The sequence below is a fragment of the Xiphophorus maculatus genome, chromosome 18 (genome assembly GCF_002775205.1).
Source record: "Xiphophorus maculatus strain JP 163 A chromosome 18, X_maculatus-5.0-male, whole genome shotgun sequence".
NCBI lineage: Eukaryota > Metazoa > Chordata > Actinopteri > Cyprinodontiformes > Poeciliidae > Xiphophorus > Xiphophorus maculatus.
The window spans coordinates 28,088,436-28,113,174 of record NC_036460.1 but is presented as its reverse complement, the minus strand read 5'-3'; the positions used below and the strand labels follow the sequence as shown (position 1 = coordinate 28,113,174).

General features: G+C 39.0%; 1 protein-coding gene across 2 annotated transcripts in view; it reads left to right on the top strand.

Moving 5' to 3' along the window:
• The first annotated feature begins 2,469 nt into the window (after nt 1–2,469).
• The window catches only part of pitpnm3 (PITPNM family member 3), a 136,615-nt gene continuing 114,345 nt past the window's right edge, over nt 2,470–24,739 (top strand). Inside the window, exon 1 of one of the 2 annotated variants that reach the window (XM_023351586.1) lies at nt 2,470–2,995. In XM_023351586.1, the coding sequence (XP_023207354.1) occupies nt 2,971–2,995 (25 nt within the window). In that variant the 5' untranslated portion in view covers nt 2,470–2,970. The remainder of the gene's footprint in view (nt 2,996–24,739) is intronic. The other variant, XM_005804088.2, reaches the window with a different exon arrangement.

Sequence of the window (24,739 nt, the reverse complement as noted above, 5' to 3'; positions counted from 1 at the left end):
GGTAGGCCTACAGCTGGGTCAAAACATTATTTTTCCATTTTCAGATGGTGGATGGAACGGCTTTCTGAGAAAAGCTTCAATCTTACGGCGCTGTATTATAGCCTCACCCTGCTTTAAGCCTCCACACACCTTTATTCCTGACTTATGTGTGTGTCTGCTGGTCTTCATGATGCCGTTTGTTCTCTGTTCAGGCAGCGACGAAGACCTCTGCCTGCAGATGTACCTGAATAAGAGAGAAACGAGATGAATTACTGTGGTACCTCTCAGGAGATACATAAGTAAAAGTAAAAAAAAAAGTATTTCAGATGATATTTCTTGTGATTTTTTTTTTTTTTTTCAATTTACTAGCCCAGCTTTGATGTACAGTGCATTTGTCTGCCCACAAGGTAGAAACTAAAAGATATGCAACTTAGCAACTTCTTTTTACTGACTGGCCAGTATGCTGCATTTTGTGACTCTTTAATAGCTCCTAATGCGCTTTGTGCTGCTGTAGCAAATCTTCCCTCTGTTTCCCAGAAAGCCCCGCAGTGGTAATAAACAGAGTTGCCTGGGAGAGTTTCAGTGTCCTATACTGTACTTCAGCAACCTTTGACATATTTGTAGCAGAGGTCTTCGTTGTGTCTCTTAATGACAGTGGAAGCAAGTCTTCAAACGTACGATGAAAGCTGTGCAAACTCCAACTGATTTAATTCAATTAGCCTTTTTTCTCTTTCTCTCTCTTGGACGCTGTCAGTTCAGTCATTTGGTATAATCAGTGCTATCTGTCTCCTCGACATCCTGGCCTTGAGGCCTTTTCCATTAGTTTTCCTCTGTGGAATCTGAGCTCAGTGCTCCGCACAAGTAGCAGGCCGTCGCCGACTTCCATGACAATAACAAATTGCTTTTGTGTGTTCCTTTTGGAGCTCGGTAATGTAGCATGTCTGTCTTTCATATTCCAGGGCGACGGCTCAGCCACAGGCATTTTTCCGTGGTTTTCGTTGGTGTGGACGTGTGGGGCTTTGATGGCGACGGGATCTCATGCGTGATCCCATTTGAGGAAGCAAGGGATGGAAACAGCAGGTGCTACTATGGCCACTTCACACACGATGACTGCGTAATGTGTGAGAGGAGCTATTTAAAGGCAATCACGGTCAAGTGTTGCAACTCAGATATGGACTTAAGAGTGAATTAAGATTTGGCTGTAAGGTGAAACATCTGCCGAATGAAAACGCTCCAAAGAAAATCTGTGGGAAAGTGAATCAAGGGCTTAATTTTGTCCCTGGAAAAAGCAGGAGTCGGATTTTTAAAAGGTTCTATTTTTGAGCTTCTGACAGTTCCAAAATGTTTTCTTTCTGCTCTGGTTGCTGCCCCGGAAGGACCAAGGTGGCATCTGCTACTTCAGTGATTCGGAGTTAACAAGGGTGGTGGCTCACACCTCCACATGCAGCAGATACTGTGCCTTTCAAACGCATTCGTGTTCTTTTCATTTTTCACATTTTTTCATGCTACAACCTAAAACATCAATCTGTTTTGTTTGGATTTTATGAGATGTGCCGACACATGATAGGACATTATGAACTAAAAAGCTGGTAATCTTTTTTTCAGCCTTCTAGTTAAAAAGTCGGAAATCGACATGGCGACAACATAGACAGTTTTCTTACAAACAATGTAAGCTTTACTTCCCGCTTTAAGTTTTGCCTTTAGTTTATGGTTGCATACATGATGTAACAGTGATGTTAGACGCACTCTGACATGCGTGTCTTGTAATATAAGCTGGTTTCCGCCACATCTTACTGCTTTTAATACATGGAGCGGCCATTTGGAAACGAAGTCAGTATGAGGCCCACTTTGTGTTTGAATATGGCTGCTCCTTGCAGCTGAAGTTAGATGTGTAGGGAATATGTTTATCTTACAAACACTTGCCTGTGTCTAAAACAAATGTTGCACCTGCCACTCTACACTGACCAAATTAAACGTCGTGTTTGCTCATTGAAAGTAAAGCTTAAAATGCTAGTAAGAGGTACCGGTAACAATGTTTATGGGCGTCGCCATGTTGGAATTCAGACTTCTTAACTAGAACGCGCGAGTTCCCACTTTCCAGGTGGACGCAGTTCGTAACGGGGGTAGACGGAGTAGCTGCTAGTTTCCCGGTAGGAAATCCGACTTCGAAGGCCGTTCCAGTTTATTTTTCTGACCGAGGAGTCGGAATTTCCAAATTCCGAGCAGCTGGTCAGAAAATATAACAAAAGCAACTAAAAGTTCCAAGAATATTTCGCAAAGACTTAAAGTAACAAATGACATCAGCTGGAACTTCGTGGACTTCTAAGCCTGTATTTATAAAGTTGTAAGCTAGTGCTTGTTACCTGGCTTTTCAATTACTGCCCTTATCAATTGCTTGTCTTGCTGAATAGGTGTAAACCTTTATATTCCCTTAACAAGTCCGCCTTCCGTTTTTACTTAGGCTTTTTTTGGGGTGAGTCCTGATTCTGAAAACGTGAAGTCACAGAGGACGGCGGCCTCTCGGCGGCATCAGTCCGGCACCGCGCGCACCGCTGGAGGCAGTCGAGCTGCAGAGCGGATCCTCTGTGTGTGTGAAGCAACTCCGGCTGATGTTTGCGGCGGAGAGGAGAGGAGAGAGACGGACGGGAAGAGCGGGAGCCGTGGTGGGCATGACATTTGAGCAAAGTCTGAGGAGGAGCAACGCGCTGCCTAAAGTAGCTATGTCTGCGGCACGGCGCTCCGCTGGACTTCGCACAGGTGAATCAGAACTCCGCAGTGGCTTCCAGCCCCTTTCCTTCCGCCGCTGAACGGAGATTCGGAGGAGGGAGCAGAAGCGACGAGGCAGTGCCCGCTTCACCCCGCTACAGTCTGGCAGGTGCAGCCGCCAGGAGAGAGGGGCGGAGGGAGGCAGAGCTGCTGCCTAATTAACTCCCCGACGAGCAAGAACACAGGGACGGCTTGCGGAAACAGGTGCGCACCGGAGAGGACACTATGTCAAAGGAGACAAAAGGAAGAGGTAAGGGGGACGTAACATCACCGGTGGTCTCGTGCTAACAGGTAGACCCCTGTGTCTCGCGCTGGTTCGGCTGCGGCTGCATGGATGAATGCATGGATGGATGGATGGATGGATGGAGTCCGTGACGGAATGCGCTACAATCGCCACGGACTCCCGCATGTGAGACAACCCCCCCCAGCCGGATTCGGTCCAGTCCGGTCCTCATCTGCGAGCTGGTCTCCCTCATGTCCCTGTTTGTCCTCTTTTCCCCGCAGGTGACACAAGTCAGTGGGGGTCAAATGTTATAGAATAGACATTGAGGCGAAGACGAACCTGCCTTTTACTGTCCCACATTTTCTGGGTTGCTGCTGATGTTAGAATCCAGACGGCTCACATTATAGAAGTTCAGAGGCTTAAAGATTAGCAATTGCAAAGTAAAAAAAAACGGAAAGAAAAAGAGAAACCCAGCAGAATACAGAGTTCTTTAGTGTGCTAATAATAGCAGGGATGTTTTTTTTATGCAGCTCATTTGATTGCTGAACTGGATTTGCAGAAATGAGAGCTGACAGGACAGCATCACTTGGAGGCCTTTGAAGTCATGACATTTCTATTGCATGAAAAGGTTCATTGTTGCTCTCTGAGAGGAAAAAAAAAAAGGATTATATTGCTGCACGTGTGCCACCTGTTTGCATTGTGTCAGTCATAGAAAGATGCGATTTGAAGCATCTTCTTTTGGATTCGCCAGAGATCAGGAGGCTTGATCCTACTCGCTGGAATAAAATGTGATGATTAACTTACAGAATGGGTATTTCTCCCATCCTCATGAGCCAGTCTGCAAATCTCCAGCAGCTCCTGAGTCCGTGTTCTGCACGTGGCCTCTGCGCTCTGACCTTTCCCACAGGCCCAGGAGTGGACGGGGCACTTTTCCCACAGGGATCAATGACATTTCAGATTATTGTCAAGCTAAGTGGTGACAAAACGTCTCACGACAGTGTAGGGAATTTCATTTATTGCAGCCTGTGGATTTAAAGCAATGTCCTCGCATGCATGCCAGGGCACAGGGTGCACATGTTTTAATATAGATGTGCGAAGCGATACACGTTTGGTTTGGTTGTTTTACGAATATGAGGAATGTGGTGTGCATTTGTATTCAATCCCTTGAATACAATACCCCTAAATTGGACCCCATATAAGGAATTGCCTCAAAAAATCACCTAAGTATGAGGTTGCATCCACACCACCACCCCTGTGTAGCCCACTTTAATCAAACTCAATATTTGTTTGCCTTGAAAGTCTGGTTTGGTTGGAGAGGCGTGAATGCGCAATTGAATTCTGGTGGAGACCAAAAAAAGCAAACTGGTCCACCTAAAAACCTAGGTCTCGATTCAGTGGAAATCAGGAAACAGGAAGTGAACTGCAGCATTGGGAATCTTGGGTAAATACAAACTAAACAAACGTGAGAGTCTAACATCAGCAGGAGAAAGTGGCCCGTTGTCTGTTACCAAAGACAAAAGACGAATCCTACAGTCGTTAAAATCTGACGCTACTCCATTTTTGTTTACGTTTCACAAAGAAGGAAGTTGCGCTGACGTCTGCTTCGGATGATTTTGTGTCATTTCCTTCAGTAATTCTTGATGCAGCGCCATCCCAGGTGAGGGGGATGAACAGGTTTATCAAAAGGTTTGGATTGTTTGACACAATGCCATGTGAATGCGTACAGCACCAGCTGAAAATGTAACAAATGTTGCAACTCTGGCCCCCAATTGAACCGAGTCTACCGGACAATCAGGTGGGAGAAACACCCTTCGTAGCCTGTTGAAACTCTGGAGGAGCTGCAGAGATCCACATGTCAATTTGGAGACTCTGTTGGCAGGGTAACTGTTTGTCATTTAAAAGTTCAAAGTTGCTCTCTATCCAATCTGACTGGCTTGGACTATTTTAGAAAGAAGAAACAGCAGAAACCTTATTTAGTGACTGTCCAAATTTTATAAAGACATAAAGGCTTTAAGCTAACAGTTGCAGCTTACCGTGGTTTGAATTTATTGACTCTTTTCATATTTACTGGTTAAAAAAAATTAAAGCCATTTATGTACACGTTAAAACACAATAAAAACTTTAAACTGTATGCTTGTTCTCTTTTTTTTCCCCAGACAAATTACCCAGCATAGTATTCCATAAAGGTTACTATTCAGACATGAGCTTATGTGTAGCTGGATCAATTTAAATCAATGGGGCAAACAGGAACAAATTAGAACTAACGGGACAAATACACATTGTCAAATTGCATAAATCAAACTAAATTAACTTTATCAGAAGTTAATAGGCGGCAGGAGCAAGGATTGAAAGCCAGCGGACAGCATGCAGATCGGGGTAGATGAATTTAATTTCAACAATAATGCTTAAACATCTGGGCCACAGTGAAAATTATATATCTATATATGCAATGCGCTCTTTGCTATATGTCGGTTTACTTCCCATAGCTCCTGAAAACTGGTCTTGGAGATAAAAGCACCAACTTCAGAGGCTATCCATCAATCTGATGAGGAAACCGCAGCATGGTACCCCAGCTGAAAAATAAACCCTTCAGCCGGGCTTAAGGTGAACAAACAGATGGCGATGGGGTTTATACGTCCAGTTGTGGTCCAGCCTCTCCAGACGCTGCTAAATCATGACCAGCAGCTAGTTCAAAGCAGCAATAAGTCTGATTTACAAACTTAATAAAATGGCACATGAGATTTTTGTTTTGTGGAAATTGTACACAGTTTCTGCAAAGTGTGGGGAAAATTCTGGAAATATTTTGAGTTTGATTTAAGGGGTTTCCATAATGATCAAAATGTTTGGTGCTGTCAACGCAGCAAATTTAGCTGGATGATAAATTGTCTCAGTAGTAGTAGCAATAAACCATAGTATTGTTGTTTTGAGACCATTTTCAGGTAAGACATTGATTATGGCACAGTGATGCAAGTTTGCTCTCTCAATGATAAATAAACATTCATTTTGTACAGAACACTAAAAACTGGTAATGGAAGATATCTTAAATATTAACAATAAAATTCAACCAAAAATATTAAATAGAATGAAAATAGAAACCATCAAAATGGAAAATATTGAGCTAATTTTAATTTGTCATATAATTAACTGCCGAATTGATTAATTTCTTATTGCAAGAGGTTTAAATACTGTTTAACTTTTCATTTGTTAGATTGTCTAAACTCCCTTCCTTCCTTCCTTCCTTCCTTCCTTCCTTCCTTCCTTCCTTCCTTCCTTCCTTCCTTCCTTCCTTCCTTCCTTCCTTCCTTCCTTCCTTCCTTCCTTCCTTCCTTCCTTCCTTCCTTCCTTCCTTCCTTCCTTCCTTCCTTCCTTCCTCCCTCCCTCCCTCCCTCCCTCTGTTTTGCAGGTTCAATATCTGAAGCCACCACTGTGGAAATGTCTGCAGCAAATCCTGATAGAAAAACAAATTAATTGAGAAGCTTGTGTTCATCAGACATCTAGTCGTCTATTTTTAGCAGAGAGTCTCTCAAAAGACAAATGAGCTTCTCTGGTTGTATTGATTTTTTTTCTTTTTTAAAAAAAAATCAAACAGCTGCAGCCGGATGTTTTCCGTCTATTAATCTTTTTTTTATTTTATTTTTTTTATTTGAGCCCTGGTGTAAAATTCACCTGCTAATCAAAAACGCACACTGAGGTTATTTGAGCAAATCTTTATGAAACAAAAATCAGCTATGCCACGTTTCAGTGGTTGTGAGGCTATCGGGAATGTAGTTACATTTAAAGCGCGCTGTGTTTCAGCTACTATCACTTTACTGATCTAAATGTTCCAACTTCTTACATGCATCAGTTTTTAAACCTATGAAAATAGCCCCACCAGCAGCACCTGTAAGGACCTTTTAAATTTGAAAGTGTGGCTCATGTGTAAAGCTGTTGTCATTTGCAAATAGAAATTTAATCTGATTTTGTCCATCTGAATCACTTGGTTTAAGAACTTGACTGTATGCAATACAGTGCACCAACCGGAAGGCATTTATTGGTGCCTCAGGTAGAAATTTATGAAAAGCTTTAGAATAAATCAACTTTTATCACAGTACTAGACTATTTCACTGAAAGTTTTAGGAAAATACAAACTGTAACTTGTAATACAATGCGGTAAAATGATACCTATGCGTCTTCCTTCACACTATTTTGTTTCAGACTTTTGTTTCAGTAGTATGCGAGATCAAAATTTGATAGGAACACAACACTCCATGAATGCCACAGTAGCATGTACAATGTGACCACATAACTACGGCTAGTGCCAGTATTTTTGGGCTGTTTTAAAAAAAATCTGCTGTGTGATTAACACAGCTCTCATATGTGCCTCTGCTATAAAACTGTGACTTGGATATCGCAGCAATGAAAATTTCAATTTTAATCTCACGTTATGCAATCCTGTCTGCACTAATGATTTACTTACCTCAGCTTGCTGGATGCTTGAAACAGGAAGTGATGGCTTAACTAATGTTCTGATTAATTTGTGTGATAACTTTTCTGACCCCTTGGGAGCATTAATAGAAGACAGATTTACTGCATGGGAAAAGTGACTCACCCTGTCCTGATGCTGTTAAAACAATACGAATTCGCCCCAATACATATACTCTCTTCAGGATGTGTAGGATAATAAATCAATACCCATATCTATTGTGATAGACATAGGATCAATATAAATAGATATATTTATATTCTGATAGAATATTCAATATATAGAATATTCATTGAGCTGCGATTCAGAACGGCATTCTGGGAGATGTAGGCAGAAGAAAGGCTTTATCTTCTCTGTCTCTCACAGCAAGCTAAGCAAGGTCAGTGGCATCAACTAACTCACTTTTTGGTTACTTAGCAACGAGTAACTTGCGCAGTTTCAGGTTTTGCCACTGTGCCTAATAACTGCTTAAAAACTGTGGATAATATCCTTAATAACCTGGGGTGGGTTGGGTTGAGGTATCGCTGTTTTTGTTGTTTATTTTCTGGTTACATAAATGACAGTTGGACAGTCGTATTCTGGAATTTATTTGTAACTGCAATCTTGTTTGGACTCACTCACTGATGATGACAATATAGAAGATCCCAATGCCAGCATCAACCCACGCCAACTGGTCATCGCGGTCTGATCGATGATCCGGATATCATTGTATTTTGATAACTGTCCTGCAGTTTTGTTAATTTGTTGAAAACAATAAATATATTAAATAAATGTAAAAATGTCTGAAATATATATATATATATATATATATATATATATATATATATATATATATATATATATATATATAAAAACAGTGGATAAAACAGGAAAGGTCACACCATCAGCTTGGCATTATTTCAGATATTTCAAACAAAAAAATCGATAATTATTGATATCGTCTGTGATGAAACACTTATATTGTGATAAGTTTTTCAGAAATATCGTCCAGCCCTACATTAACGTGAAAGATGTGGGTCCCAAACCTCCAACTCAAAATTTAGAATTGTATATTTCTGACTATTTTTACATTCTGGAATATTTTCTGTAGAAAACAAAGGAGCCCAGTGGCAAACAGGAGCTCCACAGAGGAATGACTCGAACATCCAGGATGGCAATAGATATGCAGTATTTTGCAGGTTAAAATCTGCATCAATTGGAATGATGAGCTTGAAATAACAGGGGAGAGCTCAGTGCTAAGAGGCTCAATCATTTAAGGATTTGTGTGAACCTAAACAAAAAAGTCGTGTTTTAGCGCCATGGCTCACAGTGGTGGCGAATTTCTATATAAAAAAAAATCTGTTTTGCTAATTTCTGTCTACCACACCCTTGCAGTCTTGCCCTTTTCCTGCTGCTTGGCCTCAGGTGAAATACGGTGTTACTCATCTCTGTTGGAGAATCAGCACAGCAGAGCATTTCTTTTGGTTTGGATGTAAATGAATCGCAGTATTTTTTCCCCCCTCTATTGCTGTCTAAATAAAATAAATATGTCGTGTACCTGCGGCTTCGCTGAGATTTGGCATTGTGCTATAAATAGCTGCTGAATGCCGAGGAGCAATCTCTCTCTCTCTCTCTTTCTCTCTCCGTTTCTTTCTCTCTGCTTTTCTCCTTTTCTCTCTTTGTAAAATTGAATGTTATGAAGACTTTTGTGCGTGAAATGTTATTTCAGTCGACTGATGGCACACGTGTGTCCGCCAAAAGCAATCGAGTTCCAGTCCATCAGCCATTTCTTGTCACTTAGACATGACAGGTATATGTTATTAGAATTCAACAGCTTGCTGTGTCATGTTGCGTCTTCAGATTAGAAACCGGTCCCCAGAGAGGCCTGTTCGGCCCCGGTGTTCTCTGGATATTACAGAGACGTGTGCTAATGCACGCCGCCCGTGACCTCTGTTGTTTTAGTTGATCTTACAAAACGCTGGTAATTTAAATTTAATAGCTGTTTGTCATGGAGAAGCACAGGGGCTTTTGTGTCGGGGCGCAAGCAGCGGCTCGGCCGGCCACGCCTGTTTGGGTTTCCGAGGCGAAGCGAGGCGGCGGGGGAGCGCTTCACCTGGAAGCAGAAACTGGTCTTCGTGGTGACGGCCGGTGGAAAAGGCCTGATTACAGAGATGTGGAGGGCAGAGTATTTTTCATTTCAGTCGTCTGCTTCAGATTTCTGGAGTGTTTTACTGCAAGCAAAGTTTTTTTTTTAAAAGCACAGTTACTCCCTCGCTCAAAACCGAAAGCAATCAGTTTGTGCTTAAAACTTGCCATTTGTCCAGCACCAGTAAATGATCTGCACTTACGACCCTATAAAGTGCTGTACAAAATGTGTTAGAATCACAAGGTGATGGTAGCAAGCTGGGGTTCAGGGCCTTCTTCCAGGCAACTTTGAAGCTGGAAATGTGATATTTTCCTTCAGGTATATTTTGTAAATTGTACATTTTATTGTGTATGACAAAGAATACCAGATTAGTTTTTCATTTTGCCTTGAGATGCACCAATCCGATGTCGATATCTGCATCGGCCCCAATATTGAAAACAATTCTAGATTGGTATTGTGACAATATGCCAGATCCTTGACGTCAGATCTATTCAGTCTAATTCTATGCTTTGTGGTCTAAGCAACGTCTTGCTTTATTATAGATTTTACATTATATTTGGAACTCCTAATTTCACTTTCTGAACAACTTGAAAGGTTTGTTGCAGTTTATTTTTTTACATGTTTGGCAAAGGTATTATTAGGTACCTATTGCATCAATTTCAGTTGATCTATTTTACATTCGATGTTTTACTCCTACTTGCACTGACTGAACAAATTAAAGTTTAGTTTTATATGCTAGGTCAAGCTTGTGAAGCTGTCCTATGTTTTTAAGTCTGTTGGACAAGTTTAGAGTTATTAAATAAATTAGTAATTTAAATGTCTGTGTCCAGCACTGTTTTTCTGTATCAGATGTATCGATACTAATCCTCAGATATTTGCATTGGGAGTGAAAAAAGAAACAAATGTACGTCAGGATGCTGCACCATAGAAGATGCTGTAGTAGGTATGCCGGGCCAATTGTTGGCACTTTGAGCTACTTCTCAGTGAGACACTGGTAAAAATGTTGATAAAGTGTTAGTAGAGGAGCCATGTTGTGATGACTTTCTGGAGGCGGAGTTTCAGAAAGAGCATGAGTTTTTATGGATACAGAGGCCCAATTTCAAGGCGTTAAGTTATTAAGTCAAATTTCATTTAAGTCATATTTGATACCTGGTATAGAAGGTAACATAATTACTTGATTGTGCTATAAAATGGAAAACAAATAAAACTGCCCTTTTAAATGCAGTGAGAGTTCAGTTTTCAATCCTCAAAGTGACTCCATAAGTAAATTTTAGAAATAAATTCTCAGAAATTGCTTGCATTGGTTCCCCAAACACCTGCTTTGAATTCTCCTGATTGCCTCGTTGTCTCTCTGTATTTATTTATTTATTTATTTATATTCTTGTTCCAGTCATCCACACCTGGCTACAGTCAGTCACTTCTTGCTCTGCATAACTCTGATTTGTAACTCTCATTCTCAGGAGCCGCTGCCCTGCATGTTTTATATATTTACCTGCAACATCGCAGCAGATTCCAATTGAAGGCTCATTAACTGGCGGCTGCTGACCTTGGTGGCATGCTGAGGAGGTAATTCAACCATTTAAATCAGGTCTTTTGGAGCGGTGACACATCTTAAACACGCAGGGCAGAGGTTGTTGAACACCAAGAATTAGAAACACGGCTGGATCCATTAGTCTTTATAAAACAGAATGCAGGACTGAATGTTAGCTAAAGTGCATTTGCGTGTTTAGAGGCCATCTCTGAAGATTATGTGAGTCTTTTTAAACTTTTTTTTCGTAAGTTTCTTTGGTTTTTATTACCCTCTTTCTTCTTGTATTTTTACATTTTCATTTTGAGCTTTGTAAATTGATGTCTGATGTCCTCCTGCTTCTGGGGACTAATTGCCAATATGATGTCATGGAGCAGAAAATAGGTCTATGTTTCTTAATACTTGAAATAAAAAAAACAACTAATTATACCTCTTCAGGAATATTGATGATCTGTTTCTCTACATTTTTAGTCGACTTAAAATGCTTATTTATCTGAATAGTTAAATTTTTCTCTGTTTCACCATTTATAGACCAACACAAGTATAACAAGCTCATATTAACTAGATGATCAGTCTGGTTATTTGCACAGGTAGCTAAGTTGAGGCTAACTATAGCTTTGTAGCTGCCGTTTTGAAACTGATTGGTTTCTTTCATCACAATGACTACGTTTTTTTATTTTTTTTTTGTATATATATTGCCTAAAAGCCAAATTTATCTTTCTTGGTAGTGAGGGAAAGTCTGTGACTGGGCCAGCAGTGCCCAGCCATTCATAGAGGAAATCCAGCTCTGTTTCACTCTGTTTACATCAGCGTTTTCTCTGACCTCCCAGTAAAACTGTTGTATGTAACTTTTATTTTAAAAAAAATGTTTTTTTTTTACGTATTTCTTAATAATCTGTAGAATTAATTTTTTTTTAGCTCCTTTGCCTTCTCGTTTTTTTTCTACTGTCATCTGCAGAAATCCACAGCTTCTGGTCAGAAACAACCAATCAGAGCCAGGAAGAGAGTCTTAGCTATGTCAATCATGCTTTTGTATACGATGCTAAATATGCTAATGGTGTAGAAACAGCTTAACGTTCCAAGAAAACTGTTTATCCGCTGTCATTGGTTGCTGTGCTAACTAGCCTTAGCATTCATGGCCGACTCTGCTGTGGGGAACCAGCTGGAGTTTAGCAGAAAGTAAAGATGACGGTCAAAACTGCGCATACATGAGTGTGATTGACAGCACTAAGACACTCCCCCTGGTTCTGATTGGTTGTTTCTGACTGAGTGTAGTATTTCTGCAGATGGCAGTAGGACCACAGGGATGAGCCAGACGTTGTTCTGTCATAATATAGTGACATTTTTAACAACTATGAAAAAATATATATTTATGACAGAAAATTTTAACAATTCTAATACAGTAACTTTGTAGAACTACAAACGAGTACATTCCTACTTATAGGTTCATACTTTCTACACTGTTTAAACATAAAATGGAACATATAGTCATTGTAATAAAAAATTGTTTATTGTGATTTTCTTTTAAATTGGAACAATTTTGGATTAAAAAATCTGAAAACAGTGAGAGTGGTAAAACAGAATAATTTCTTCTGTACAGATTCAGATGCTTTAGATCGAGTTTATTTGCAAAATCTGTATATGTGAAAACGAAAATATACAATTTCGACAAGCGTGATACTGCCACCACCAAAAGTGACAGTACAAAATAATAATCATCACTGTGATTCCTCCCCGATAGTTCATTAACACTCAGTCACACCAAGTTCTCAAAAACTTTAATGTGGTGTTGATATGCTTTACTTTATTGATCTGAACTGTGAGTTGTAACAGAGACACACAGAACATGTTGTGATTGGCTCTGTTCCCAGGTACGCAAGATCTGAATAGATTCAAGAGACCGTGTCTCATTTTCTGACACCTCTTTGTGATCTTCATCTCCACTCTGGCATGTTGGATGTTGAAATGAGCAGCGCAGACACTACTCATTACCTCCTCTTTCACCGCGTGCAGAAAAAAAAGACCTTATTGGATTTCCTCCTGACTCCACTGGCGTCACGCTGCGATGCTGCGGCCTGTCCGACGCTCACAAGTGCTTTGCAGCCTCAGAGAGCTCTCCTGCCCTTCCTCACTTTAGATCCGGTTGCTCTTTCGGGCGCTCTTAGTCGCTCTAGAGTTCCTGAGATTATTTTTAATTGCGAGGCGAAAATGATGGGTGGCACAGCTTTTCGGAACAACTGAATTGGAGATGAGGAACAGCAATAAGGGAGGTAATTCCCTCAGGGTGAAAGCAAGTGATTAAAGGTAGATCATGTCTTTGCTTTTGAGCCATCCTCAGCGGTGAGCAAATTGTTAATAATTTTTACAACCTGCTAAATTATAAACCTTGTTAAGCAATTTCAAACTGTAGCAGTGCAATTATAGATATATACAGCTCTGGAAACCATTAAGAGACCATTTAAAATGATCAGTTTCTCTCATTTAACTTTTTATAGGTATATGTTTGAGTAAAATGAACATTGTTCTTTTATTCTCTGAACTACTGACAACATGTCTCCAATGTTCCAAGCAAAAAAAATTTTGTATTTATTTGCAGAAAATGAGAAACGGTCAAAATAGCGAAGAAGATGCAGCTCTTTCAGACTGCAAGTAATGCAAAGAACACAAGTTCATATTCATTTAGAAACAACAATACTAATGTTTGATCTCAGGAAGAGTTCAGAAACCAATATTTGGTGGAATAACCAGGAGGTTTTCAGTGGGATTCAGTGCAGTGGTCTATTAATGTTTTCTAGAGCTGTATAATAGATCACAACTTCGAATTATTACGGTAATCCTTTAAAGTCAAAATGTCAAAATTGGGTGATTTTATTTATATCTTTGTTATATAAGGTACTGAAATAGTTGCTTATGAAACACAATAATCTGCATTTATTCAGCACTTTGAACACAAATTTGTCCTGAGTCACATTAAGGGACCACCTGCTGTTCTAAAGTGACTCCATGTAAACATCTGTTTTTCCTTGGTTGTTTATCTTAAACACAATGCAAAACCAACAAAAAAAGCTTAAATATATGAAGTTGAAATTAAAAAGAGTCATCAGTCCCTACAGGAAGTTGTGATCATAACGATAATGGAAATGCTTTTGCAAATTTTCATTTTCGCAGACTTGCAGATTTCATAAGACATCGTGACTTTTCCACAAATCTGACCAATCAGCGTTTTACAAAATCCAGGTTTTGTAAAACTTGAGCTTTATAAGTGAGGTTGAAAAGACCAATCACTTCAACTCGGCTGAAATTTCACCAATCCTCTTAGCCTCTTTTTAATTTAAAGTCAAGTCACTCATATAGATGTATTTTGGACTTGGCTATAAATGTTGAAGTCGTTGTTTCCTGACGTGCTCTATTCTAATCCTTTTGTCTTTCTGTCATATTTTTCCTTCAGCGCCATCTGATTTGCCTTTTTTTTTGCAGCTTAGTAAAGTATAAACAAACTAAACCTGGTCCAATTTCATGTTCCTGTTTCTGCTTCCAGTGGTGATGGAAACCAGGTAAATGAGTTAAAACACTTATTGTCCCACATTTGGCTTCATAATGACTCTGGGTTGTAAATCCACAGCACACCACTTCCCATTACAGTGAACCTTCGCTCCTCACTAAAAGCTCAGCCTGTTACATGTTTAATTCATCTAAAACCACAAGAAGTAGAGCTTCTGTTCAACCAGACAGATTTAACACATTCAGCCATTTGGAAATGGTTTGCTTCTATTAAAATCTCACTGGACACCAAAAGGACAATTCTGGGATTTCCTTAGAAGATCTGCCACAGAGGTTACCCTAGACACATATGACTGATACATTTGAATTGTGATTGCTATCAGCACTAAGCCACCCTACTCTCATCAATGCATAGGTTGTTTGAAGCGTAATTTATTCTAATCATGTTTGTATTATGTACCTTTGGACACGAACGGACACCAAATGTGCAAAAACCCAATTCTTTTACTTGCCATCCATAGCCACACTGCCGCAGTAGAACAACTCTGTCGATGAAATAAAACCTGGAGATGCAGGTATTATTAATTTAGTGCTGTGCGCCACAGCAAAGGGAAAAATAACGCACAAAAACCATTGAAGAACAACTTCTTTTTTCTTGCTCTCTCGTTTGGCTACGCCACACAAACTCATTGCCATAGCAACTGACTTCCAACAGCTCCACTTGTGTATCAGGATTTAACATCAAACAACACACAAGCATTTCACACACAAAGAACAGAACATTCAGATGGCTACAGTATCATGTTTATTATCATGCTTGATGTTTATTTTGCGCTTATTAATATAAATAAGTGATCGTCTGAACACAGCGGTGGTAGATTTGCTTATTTAATGACCTGCTCTAGTGATGATCTGTCTGAGAGTTGGTGTGTGGGTCACATTTGTGTTTTGTTTTTTTTACTGAACTGAAACACTCCAAATTCTGCAGCACATCTACACGTTAAGGTTGTCAAAGTCAAGCTAGCATACCTGACCTACTTGTCTTGCCGTCATTATAATTTTTTAAATTAACTTTTCACTGACTTAAGGAATGTGACACCACAGGGCCTTGTGTAGTTATGTTGACAGTTAGTAACAGAGCACTGCGTTTCTTTATATATCACACGTACATTTAGATTTAGCACGTTATGTTGACAACTTGACAGCTAAAACCAATGGCAGTCATGGCCAACGAGCAGTTTAAAAAAAAAAAGAAAAAGGTGATTGGCCAGATATTTTGCAATAGGTACACATCCATAAACCAGGTTAGACCTCTTTTTATTTTCAAAATTATTTGTGAAATAGATTCAACAATGTGTGTGAAACATTCCTCTCCCACATTTGGACACACATTCCAGAGGTGCCCTGTTGGTGTGAGATCAGGTGAATGTGGAGACGGTTGAAATACAGTGATTTATTTGTCACGTTCCGGAAAGCGGTACGAGTTTCTTTGAGATTTGCGACGTGGTGCATTATCCCTCTGGAAGCAGCTCTCAGAAGGGTCAGCACCAACACTCGGGGCAGGCTGTGGCTTTTAATATAATGATCATTTGGTACGAAGTGTTCCAAAGTGAGCTGAGGAATGATTCCCCTTCACCACCTCTAGCCTGAACTGTGGGTCGTTGGTGGGATGGATCCGTCCCATCAGAGCAGGCGACATGTTTGCAATCTGTTAAAGCCCAATGCTAGTGAGCCAGTGTGAACTGGAGCCTCAGTTATTTGTTATTTGACAGGAGTGGTTCCTGCTGGTGTTTCTCATCTGGTTTTTGATTGGACATGTTATTCAGAGATGGTATTCTACAAACTTTGACTGTATACAAGTTATTTGAACGGCATCTTTCACCAGTTGTCTCATTTTTGTACCCTCAGACGCCATTACCTAGATATATTTTTGTCGTTGGTCGATTCTCTGCTCTCCAGAGTATGACGGTCATTGTAGGTAATTTATTTTTTATTTTTTTGTAAATTTCAGCCAAAAAAACAACAACATTTTGATTTTTACCAGACGTTTTCTTGAAAAACACATGGAAATTTCAGAGTTTTAAAAGTGAAAGATTTGCAAGAAAAATTTAGATTAATCAGATATTTTCCAAAAGTGGAAAATGTTTGACTTTTCAAACTCAGAAAATTCCAAGTTTTCTTAATAGAAAGTTTCTGAGATCTTAAATATCTTATTTGTTTTCTTAGATCTTATGTTTAGATAGTAATCAAAAAATATTCTGAATATTTTTGATGGAAATTTCCCTTTTTTTCAGCCCTTATTAGCCGTCATACTGGACACGTGGTTGTGCCTGATGATACCAGTCAAAATAAAAACAAACAAATTAAACAATATTTGAATCCTATTTTAAGTCATTTAGAGATAGATTCAGAGTAATTACTCACCTCATACAGTAATGACTCATACCACATATTTACTCTGCGTGTGCCACCTTAAAGTACAGTCTGTCTGGGGTTTGAGGAAAACGCTTCCATCCTGTGGGATTTATGGAGATGAGGCTCTTCAGCAACGCCACCTGTTAGGTAATTAAACTGAAATTAAAGCCTGGAGCACGATGAGACCCCGAGAACATACGGCTGAACCAGCGTTCCCTTTAGAGGCTTTAGAGGTTAATAAATCACAGATTAAATCCTTTTTATCTCCGTTTGATTGAGAATCATCTCTTGGTTTTCAAATGATCTGTCCTCATGCTTTTACCAGCTGTTTGCAGAACAATCGTATAATTTCTAAGACAAACAATATGCACCCACTTATTTGTGTAACCAGATTTGTTGTAGAAAAGGAATCTGTTGGGGTCTTTTGCTACTTTAGTCTCATATGTTCTGTGGATCTATAGTGTTCGCACAATCCTGCTAACGTTTTTGTGACTTAAGTAAATAAATTTTTTCAAAACATTTAGCACCTTTAATGTGACACATATTCTGTTAAATTCTACTAAAAATACAAGCAAGTCTGTGAAGTAAAAAAAAAATTGTATCAATAACCTGGTTGCATTAGTAACAAATTTATAAAATATTTTTAATATCAGGAATCTGATGATCTTGATGTAAACTTTAGCTATTACGTTTGTATCCTCTAAAAGTGAATTGAAAGGATTTCATTGTGCAAATGTATCAGTCAGGAAAAGGGTGTAAAAGCCTTCACAACATAGTATTTACACCATAACAGAGCAAAGGTAGCCCCCGATAATTAGAGACAATCTGGATTGACTGAAACATTACAAACCAGAACTGGTCTATAAAACCGATAAAAAGACGAGGCAGGTTCTGGTCATGAAGGCTGTAAAGATGTTTCCATAAATAGTGAAGAAGTTGTATTATTTATTTTTTTTGTCAAATACGAAAAGTAAACTGTGGGGCAACAATTTCAGATGGAAAGTTGGGGATTAAAACAACTGCACATGCTACATAAATATTGTCACACCCACAGTGAGGCTTACTTTCGTCACATGAAGGTGGGAGGAAATTTCCTCCAAAACGTCCGTTCATTTTAACCCTAAAGCTAATGAAGAATATGTGGGGTTGCCTGAAGAGGAGTGTGGATAAGAAATATTCTCAAAATTTCACTGGTTTGGAGAGTGTTAAAATAGCAAAATAAAAAAACAACAACAAAAACAAACAGCCTCTTGTCCTATACTTCACTTCATACAGAAGCTCTAGACCTTTGGCTGTGGAGAAACTGTTGCTTCCGGAGGGTTTGGACTCTGTTGAAGTTTTAAATTTTATCCAAAAGCTAATGCTTGCTCGTGATGAAGCTAATGCGATAGTTCGATGTTATGGCTCTTACAGAAAATTGCCTGCTCTATAAAACATCCTCTCAAAGAGAGAAGAGCGTGGCTAATGCAGACTGAATGGCTCTGTTCACTTTCCTGCCATTGGAGGCCTGTCACGATGGCAAATTTTTCTGGACAATGAATTTTCTGAGAAGTTACTGCGACAAACAATATTGTTGTTTTGAGGCCATTTTCAAGTAATGTAATGTTAAAACCATAATTCAATTACGCCCTCCCGAAGATTTAATTTCTAACATTTAACACTGGAACTGGAAGACATTTTAAATATTCAAAGTAAATAAACAAAACGCTCTCAACAACAGATAAAATGGATACCAAAGTCTGTAAACAAAAAACTGAAGACATTTTATCATTGAATCTTTGGTAGAAAGGGAGAGACACTAAACAAAAACATAATCAATCATGCAAATGGAGACGATCACGCTCGTTTTGATTCTTAATACGGTTAATTGATTATTGCTCACTACAAGTGAGCAATAATCACTCACTTGTAGTGATTATTATTATTGTAGTGCTAACTACTACTAGTAGTACTAGTTAGTACTACTAGTAGTCTTAGTAGTACTAAGACTACTAAGAATTGTAGTCGCAGTGAGCAATAGTTGCTACTAAGACTACTAAGAACTGTAGTCTTCCCAACAAATCTTTTTTGCTGATTGGCCTAGCTGAAGTTCTACTGGAGAAATTGAGTTCAATGGGAGAAATCTCAGGTGGAAGACTGAAGGTAGATGAGAATCGAGTTGAATTATGTTGGAAAACAATAGCCAGGCTAAGGTGTTGGTAGCCTATTGAAAAGGGTGAATTCTTCTGAGAGACAAAAATGTTTAGATGTGCAGTATTAGCTATGCATTTCACTCCATAACAAATGTGTTTATTTTTGAGTTGAACTGTGCAGGATATGGGTCATATTAGAAGTCAAAAAAATTGGGAATTGATTAATCTTGAGTAATGTTCTTATAAACCGTAAAAACCTGCTGTTGTAACAAGGGCATGTAGACTCTTAAGAGCCACAAGTCCTCATGTAAAGACGCAAAATAACAGGAAATAAATGTCTCTGCTGCTCTTTTCCGAGAACGGATCAGGAACTCTCCTGGTACTTTCCTTATTCATGAACACTGCGCAGGAAGGGATCTGTATAAACACTTGACACTGTTAATGTGACAAGGGGGAGCTCTGTGGCCGGTGTCCTGTCGGCAGACCTGCGTTCAGTCACAACACTCCTGTCCCCTAAAATACCAGCCCGCTAACATCTTAATGTCAAAGCTGGCTTCAAAATGTGAGCCAGCAAACCAATGAATAAAATTACGGCGACGCATTATCCCTTCACGTAAAATCGGAGTAGAAGCACGTAGTGACGCGTCACAGGCAACACATGTCTCACTCATCCTGCCCGCTGCTGGAGGCGGCCCTGCAGTCTCGGAGCGGATTTCGTCTTTTTAGGGTGATTTCTGGCACAGTTGTTTTGAGGCCCGTGTGACAGAAAGGGGGAGAGATGAATGACTGCCGCTCTGCATTTTTCAGGAGCTGCACCTGAACCTCGCTCCCAGGCTTGCAGGTCTATTATTTCACATCTTCATCACCTGCTTTCCAGTAGGGAAGACTTATGCTCTATAAAACAGTGCCTTCCTCGCCAAAATGAAATATGTCGTACTAATGATTTCTAAGGTGAAAAATATGAAGTCTTAGTTTAATAATTTTGACTTTGAAAATAAAAATTCATGTAGCAGCATCTGTTTTTTTTTTTTTTTTTACAACTGTGTATTAAGGCCGTGGGGAAAAAAGTAAATTTCTGACCAAAAAACTAAGATTTTCTAAAATCTGGTTTGCTACAAAAATATGAAATTTTCTTTTTCTTTTTTCTAGAGTTTTTTGATCAGAAAGTTTTTTTTTTCTTATCTATGTCTGAGGTTTTTCTAACAAACTTTCAACTGTTCACACTCAATTTCAGATTTTCTTTTCTAGAAAATGTCTGTGATCAATCTCAATTGTTGTTTTATGTTTTTTCTGGCACATTTTCAGTTTTTGAAACTCAAAATTTGCAAGATTTTTTCTAACAAAATGTCAACTTTTAAACTAAAAAATGGCCTTGTTTTTTTTTTCTAGAAAATTTCTGAAATTTAAACTCAAACATTTTTTGAGTGAAAATGTAATCTTCCTTTTTGTTTTTTTCTTTATCCTAGTATAACTTCGTAGGTTTTCTTTCCGAGTGTAACACAAGTCAATTAAAACAGACAGTCTCTTTCAGCGTTAAATCAATAACGGCATGAAAGATGCAGCTCAGGAAGTTTCCTCTTAAACTTAGGTGAGATTCCTTTTTCAATTTGTTTGAGTAAATTCCAGACTGGAGGAGCTGATTCAATATTTATAACGGATGCTTGTGTTGCCTGAGGAGGTGAGAGTTTACTTGTCTTCATCTCCATGTGCCTGGCTTCCCTCGTTTTAAATCTGATATTTGGGAGTGAAGATAATTTTCTGGGGGGGTGAGTGGGAGTTGCAGAAAAATTTTAATAGCTTACACTACATTATAGAAATGACTCTCATCACTCCTGGAGTAACAGCATTAACAGGAGATGGAGTCACTAATTACTTGCAGTCAGCTTTTATACAGTTTACGGAATCACTTTCAGTGTCTACAGTGACATAGTAAGAAGTTTTTTCAGAAATTGTCATGTTACAACCACAAACCTCAAAGTATTTTTATTTGAATTTTACGTAACAGACCATCGCAAGCTATTTCATGATTAGTTGTGTGGAAGGAAAATTATACATGGTTTTCATAAGAAAAAAAAAATCTAAAAGTGTATTTTTGTATGTCGCCTACTTTGATACCTTTTAATGAAATCTAAGCCAAGAATTTCCCTTTGAAGTCATGTAATTATTAAATAAATCTGTGTAAAATTTCATCGTACGTCCAGATATTATGTGAAGTTTTGCAGCATGAAGGCCGGGGATAAAGTTACAGACTTTTTTAAAAAGGGGTTCTAAAAAAGATAATTTGTCTATATCAGAACTAAAAAATATGTCCAAGTTCCAAACTGGAAAAAAGAACAGGAACGCACTTTCAAACTGGAAGTCTTAAATAAATACACAAAGTGTCTACAACTGAGGCCTTAAAATGTCTTAAATTAATTTTGAAAAGGTAAGTTGGCCTTAAATACGTTAATCACAGGTCTTAAATTGGGTCTTGACAGGACTATTTGATCTTATATTGTAGCTATGTTTTTTTTGCTCACATGACTTTTCTATAAGACAAAAGTTTGATTCACATTCAGATATCTAGATTGCGTGACTTTAAATAGTTGAGGCTACCGCAAACTCCCTGCTAACGTACCCTGGCTAACTAGCTAGCTTTTTTGCGTCTCTCATGGGTAAGTGCAAATTTATCGCCAGTTGGGTAGACGAAGTTTGAACTTTGCTGTGGAGATACAAGCCTTTAAATTTAATTCAAAATTATCTGAAAAAGTCTTAAATTTGAGCTGGCGAATCCCAAATCTTTTTTCTGCAGGTTGGTGAAACCTGCAAGAACCCTGTACATTTAGCTCCTGTAGTATGTTCAACTGAGGTGTTGCGTCATTCCCAGGGCCAAATTGAAAACTGAATGTTTGCAATTTTGGAAACTTCAAGTCAAAGGAAGCAACGTTTAGATTAAATGAAATATTGTCCTTATTATTGGATACTAATTGAATAATTTACCACACGTTCACTTGGGTGCTCTGATACTACAGTGTGAAGCATCAGTCTTTCAAGCTGGAAATGTGGCTTTAGTGTGTGTGTGTGTTGGGGAGTGGAGGGGGCGTGTGTGATTGCAGCAGAGCTGCTTCAGAGATAAATGCTGTCCGTACACCGTTCCTGCTGCCCTTCCATGTAAACGCCGCTGCAAGTGGATAATGGAAAAGAAAGAGATGAAAGCGGCACGAGATGAATCACGAGGAGCCTCGTGTTTCTGCGTTTTCCTGCTCTGAAGTAAAGCTTTTCAGATACTTGGACACAGGTCTCTTTGAACAAAATTCATTGAAGAGCTGGGCCTTTTCTTCCTCTCTGTACTTTCCCCAAGTTCCTCATTTAGTTTTAGAAGACAAGCTTTTGAGGTTTTCAGCCTTTGATTTTGCAGACAAAAGCAACTTGATCAAAATAACAGATGATGGGCTGGTTCTGGTCTGGGTTTTTCTTCTTTTTTTTGTCTGAGTGCTGAAACAGAATTTTAAGTGCGCAGTTAATGAGAAAGTAAAAAAGAGCGTGATGACATGTTTATGAGTCTGGAGATTGGTCAGCCTCCAGACAATATTTTGTTGATCCTTTATTAACATTTCCAGGATCATCCTCCCTGGAAACCGTGTCTCGTAGGATTGTTCTTGTTGAGATGGAAAGTTATTTTTGATGAACAGAGCATTCGGTACTTTAATAACTGCAGTGAAGCTCTCAGGCGTTTCATCATTTATCAGAGTTTTCAGGCAGACTGTTATCCTCTTTCCCTCCAGAAAAAATATATTATTAATATTTTTTAAGAAGGTCATTAATGCACCAAAGCCCTCCACTGTGGCTGAAATAATGTTTTAATTTTTATTATTTCATGATTCATCAACAATGTAAACATATGAGACATCTAGGTGGAGGCAAATGTTTTTTAAAGCTACATGAGGCTCTCTTCTAGTTCTAATAAAATAATGAATGTTTTTACCAGTCTATCCTAAATCAGAGGTTTTTCTGTCGTTGGACTCAGCTGCTATTGAGTTTGAATGGGTCTTGTTGAAAAAACTAAATATCTTGTTATATGGCATGTTTTTTTTTAATTTTCAGTGATACAGAGCAAGCTTTGTAAAAAACCTAGTTTTTTAATAGACAAATATTTAATCATAAAAACGTTGTTACTTTTTAATACATTAAGAAAGAGTTGTGTTGTGCTGATATATATGGTGTAGTTCTTAAAGAAAGCTTAGCAGCTAAAATTCGTATTGGAGGACAGATCTGCTCCATTGTGCAGTTTGCAGCAGGCTAGTAGCTAGCACTGAGGCCTTGAAGCAAGAAGGTCGTAGGTTCAAACCCTTTTGACATGTTCTCCTCTAGTACTACGACTTCCTTCCATTTTCATCTGGTGCTGTTCTGTTTCACACTGCACCAAACCATTTGAAAAATCTGTTACCCTCCTAGCCTGTAGTGGCGCTGCCCCAAGAACAACTAAAGGAAACAACACAACAACCTCTGAAGAAGACACTGAGCAAAACTTCCTTCTTCACGAAATAAAATAAAATGAAATGAAATGGCGTCACATTTTAGCAGTTGCGAAATATCCTTTTTGTTACTGTCAAAAGACCACGAGCCATTTATCCTGCAGGCGCTAGACTCATATGTTTGTTCAGGCTGCATTTACCCAGAATGCTCTGCTTTTGGAGCAATCTCCAGTCCGCTTGGCGTTCACATATGCATTCATACTTCGCTAGAGTTCACTTCAACCGAGTTCTATGTTTTTAGGCGAGTCAGTTTGTTATTTTGCATCAGAGTTCGATAGGGCATTCAGAAATACTAGAGTTCCATTAAAGCGGACCAAACATGGCCGGTGTGAATGCGTTTGTTTGTCCTGTGCGTCCGTGTGTTCACAAGTATAGACAGTAGATGGAAGAATAGCCAGATCTCCACAATATCTCTGATCTATTCTTGAAATACTCACAATAAAAGCCTGGTACACACAATGGTTGTACCTCTTCATGAGTGCACACCAGGAATCCTCCCCACTTCCTTTATCAGGAGTAATTCTCAGAGACACTCAAGCGTGTCTGTCAAGCCAGTTACTGTCCCAGATCTGTGAAGCCTTTTCCGTTTATGATAACCCATCGGCAAATGTTTTAATTAAAAATGTATTGGGTGATATGAATTTGCTTGTAAGAGCAACACATATCTGCTATTATGCCTGGAGTTTGCAATTCTAACTAGCGTCTAAAGTCATTAAACCGTGGACAATTACACTTACTGTCGTTATAGTTTCCTTCAGTTTTTCTTCTAACTGCAGCCATTACTGTTTCCTTGTTGGAGTTTTATTTGTAAGTGCTTGTTTTTTTAAAAATTATTAAACACCGCTTGCTGTACAAAGCAATTATCCCACTACTGATTTCCAATACGCCACTTAGCGAGGAGCTGTGTAACATTGAAATATGACGCAGTTATAACTGCAGCTTACAGCGATCTGAGTTAACGTGTCAACTCTGAGTTATTAAGTGACGTGAAGTCGGAGGACATCCTGTCATAAAAACCGCACCGTCCGCAGCCAAACAATTGTTTCAGTGATACGACTTTCACATTTTCACTGCCGCGCTTCACGCCGTAAACT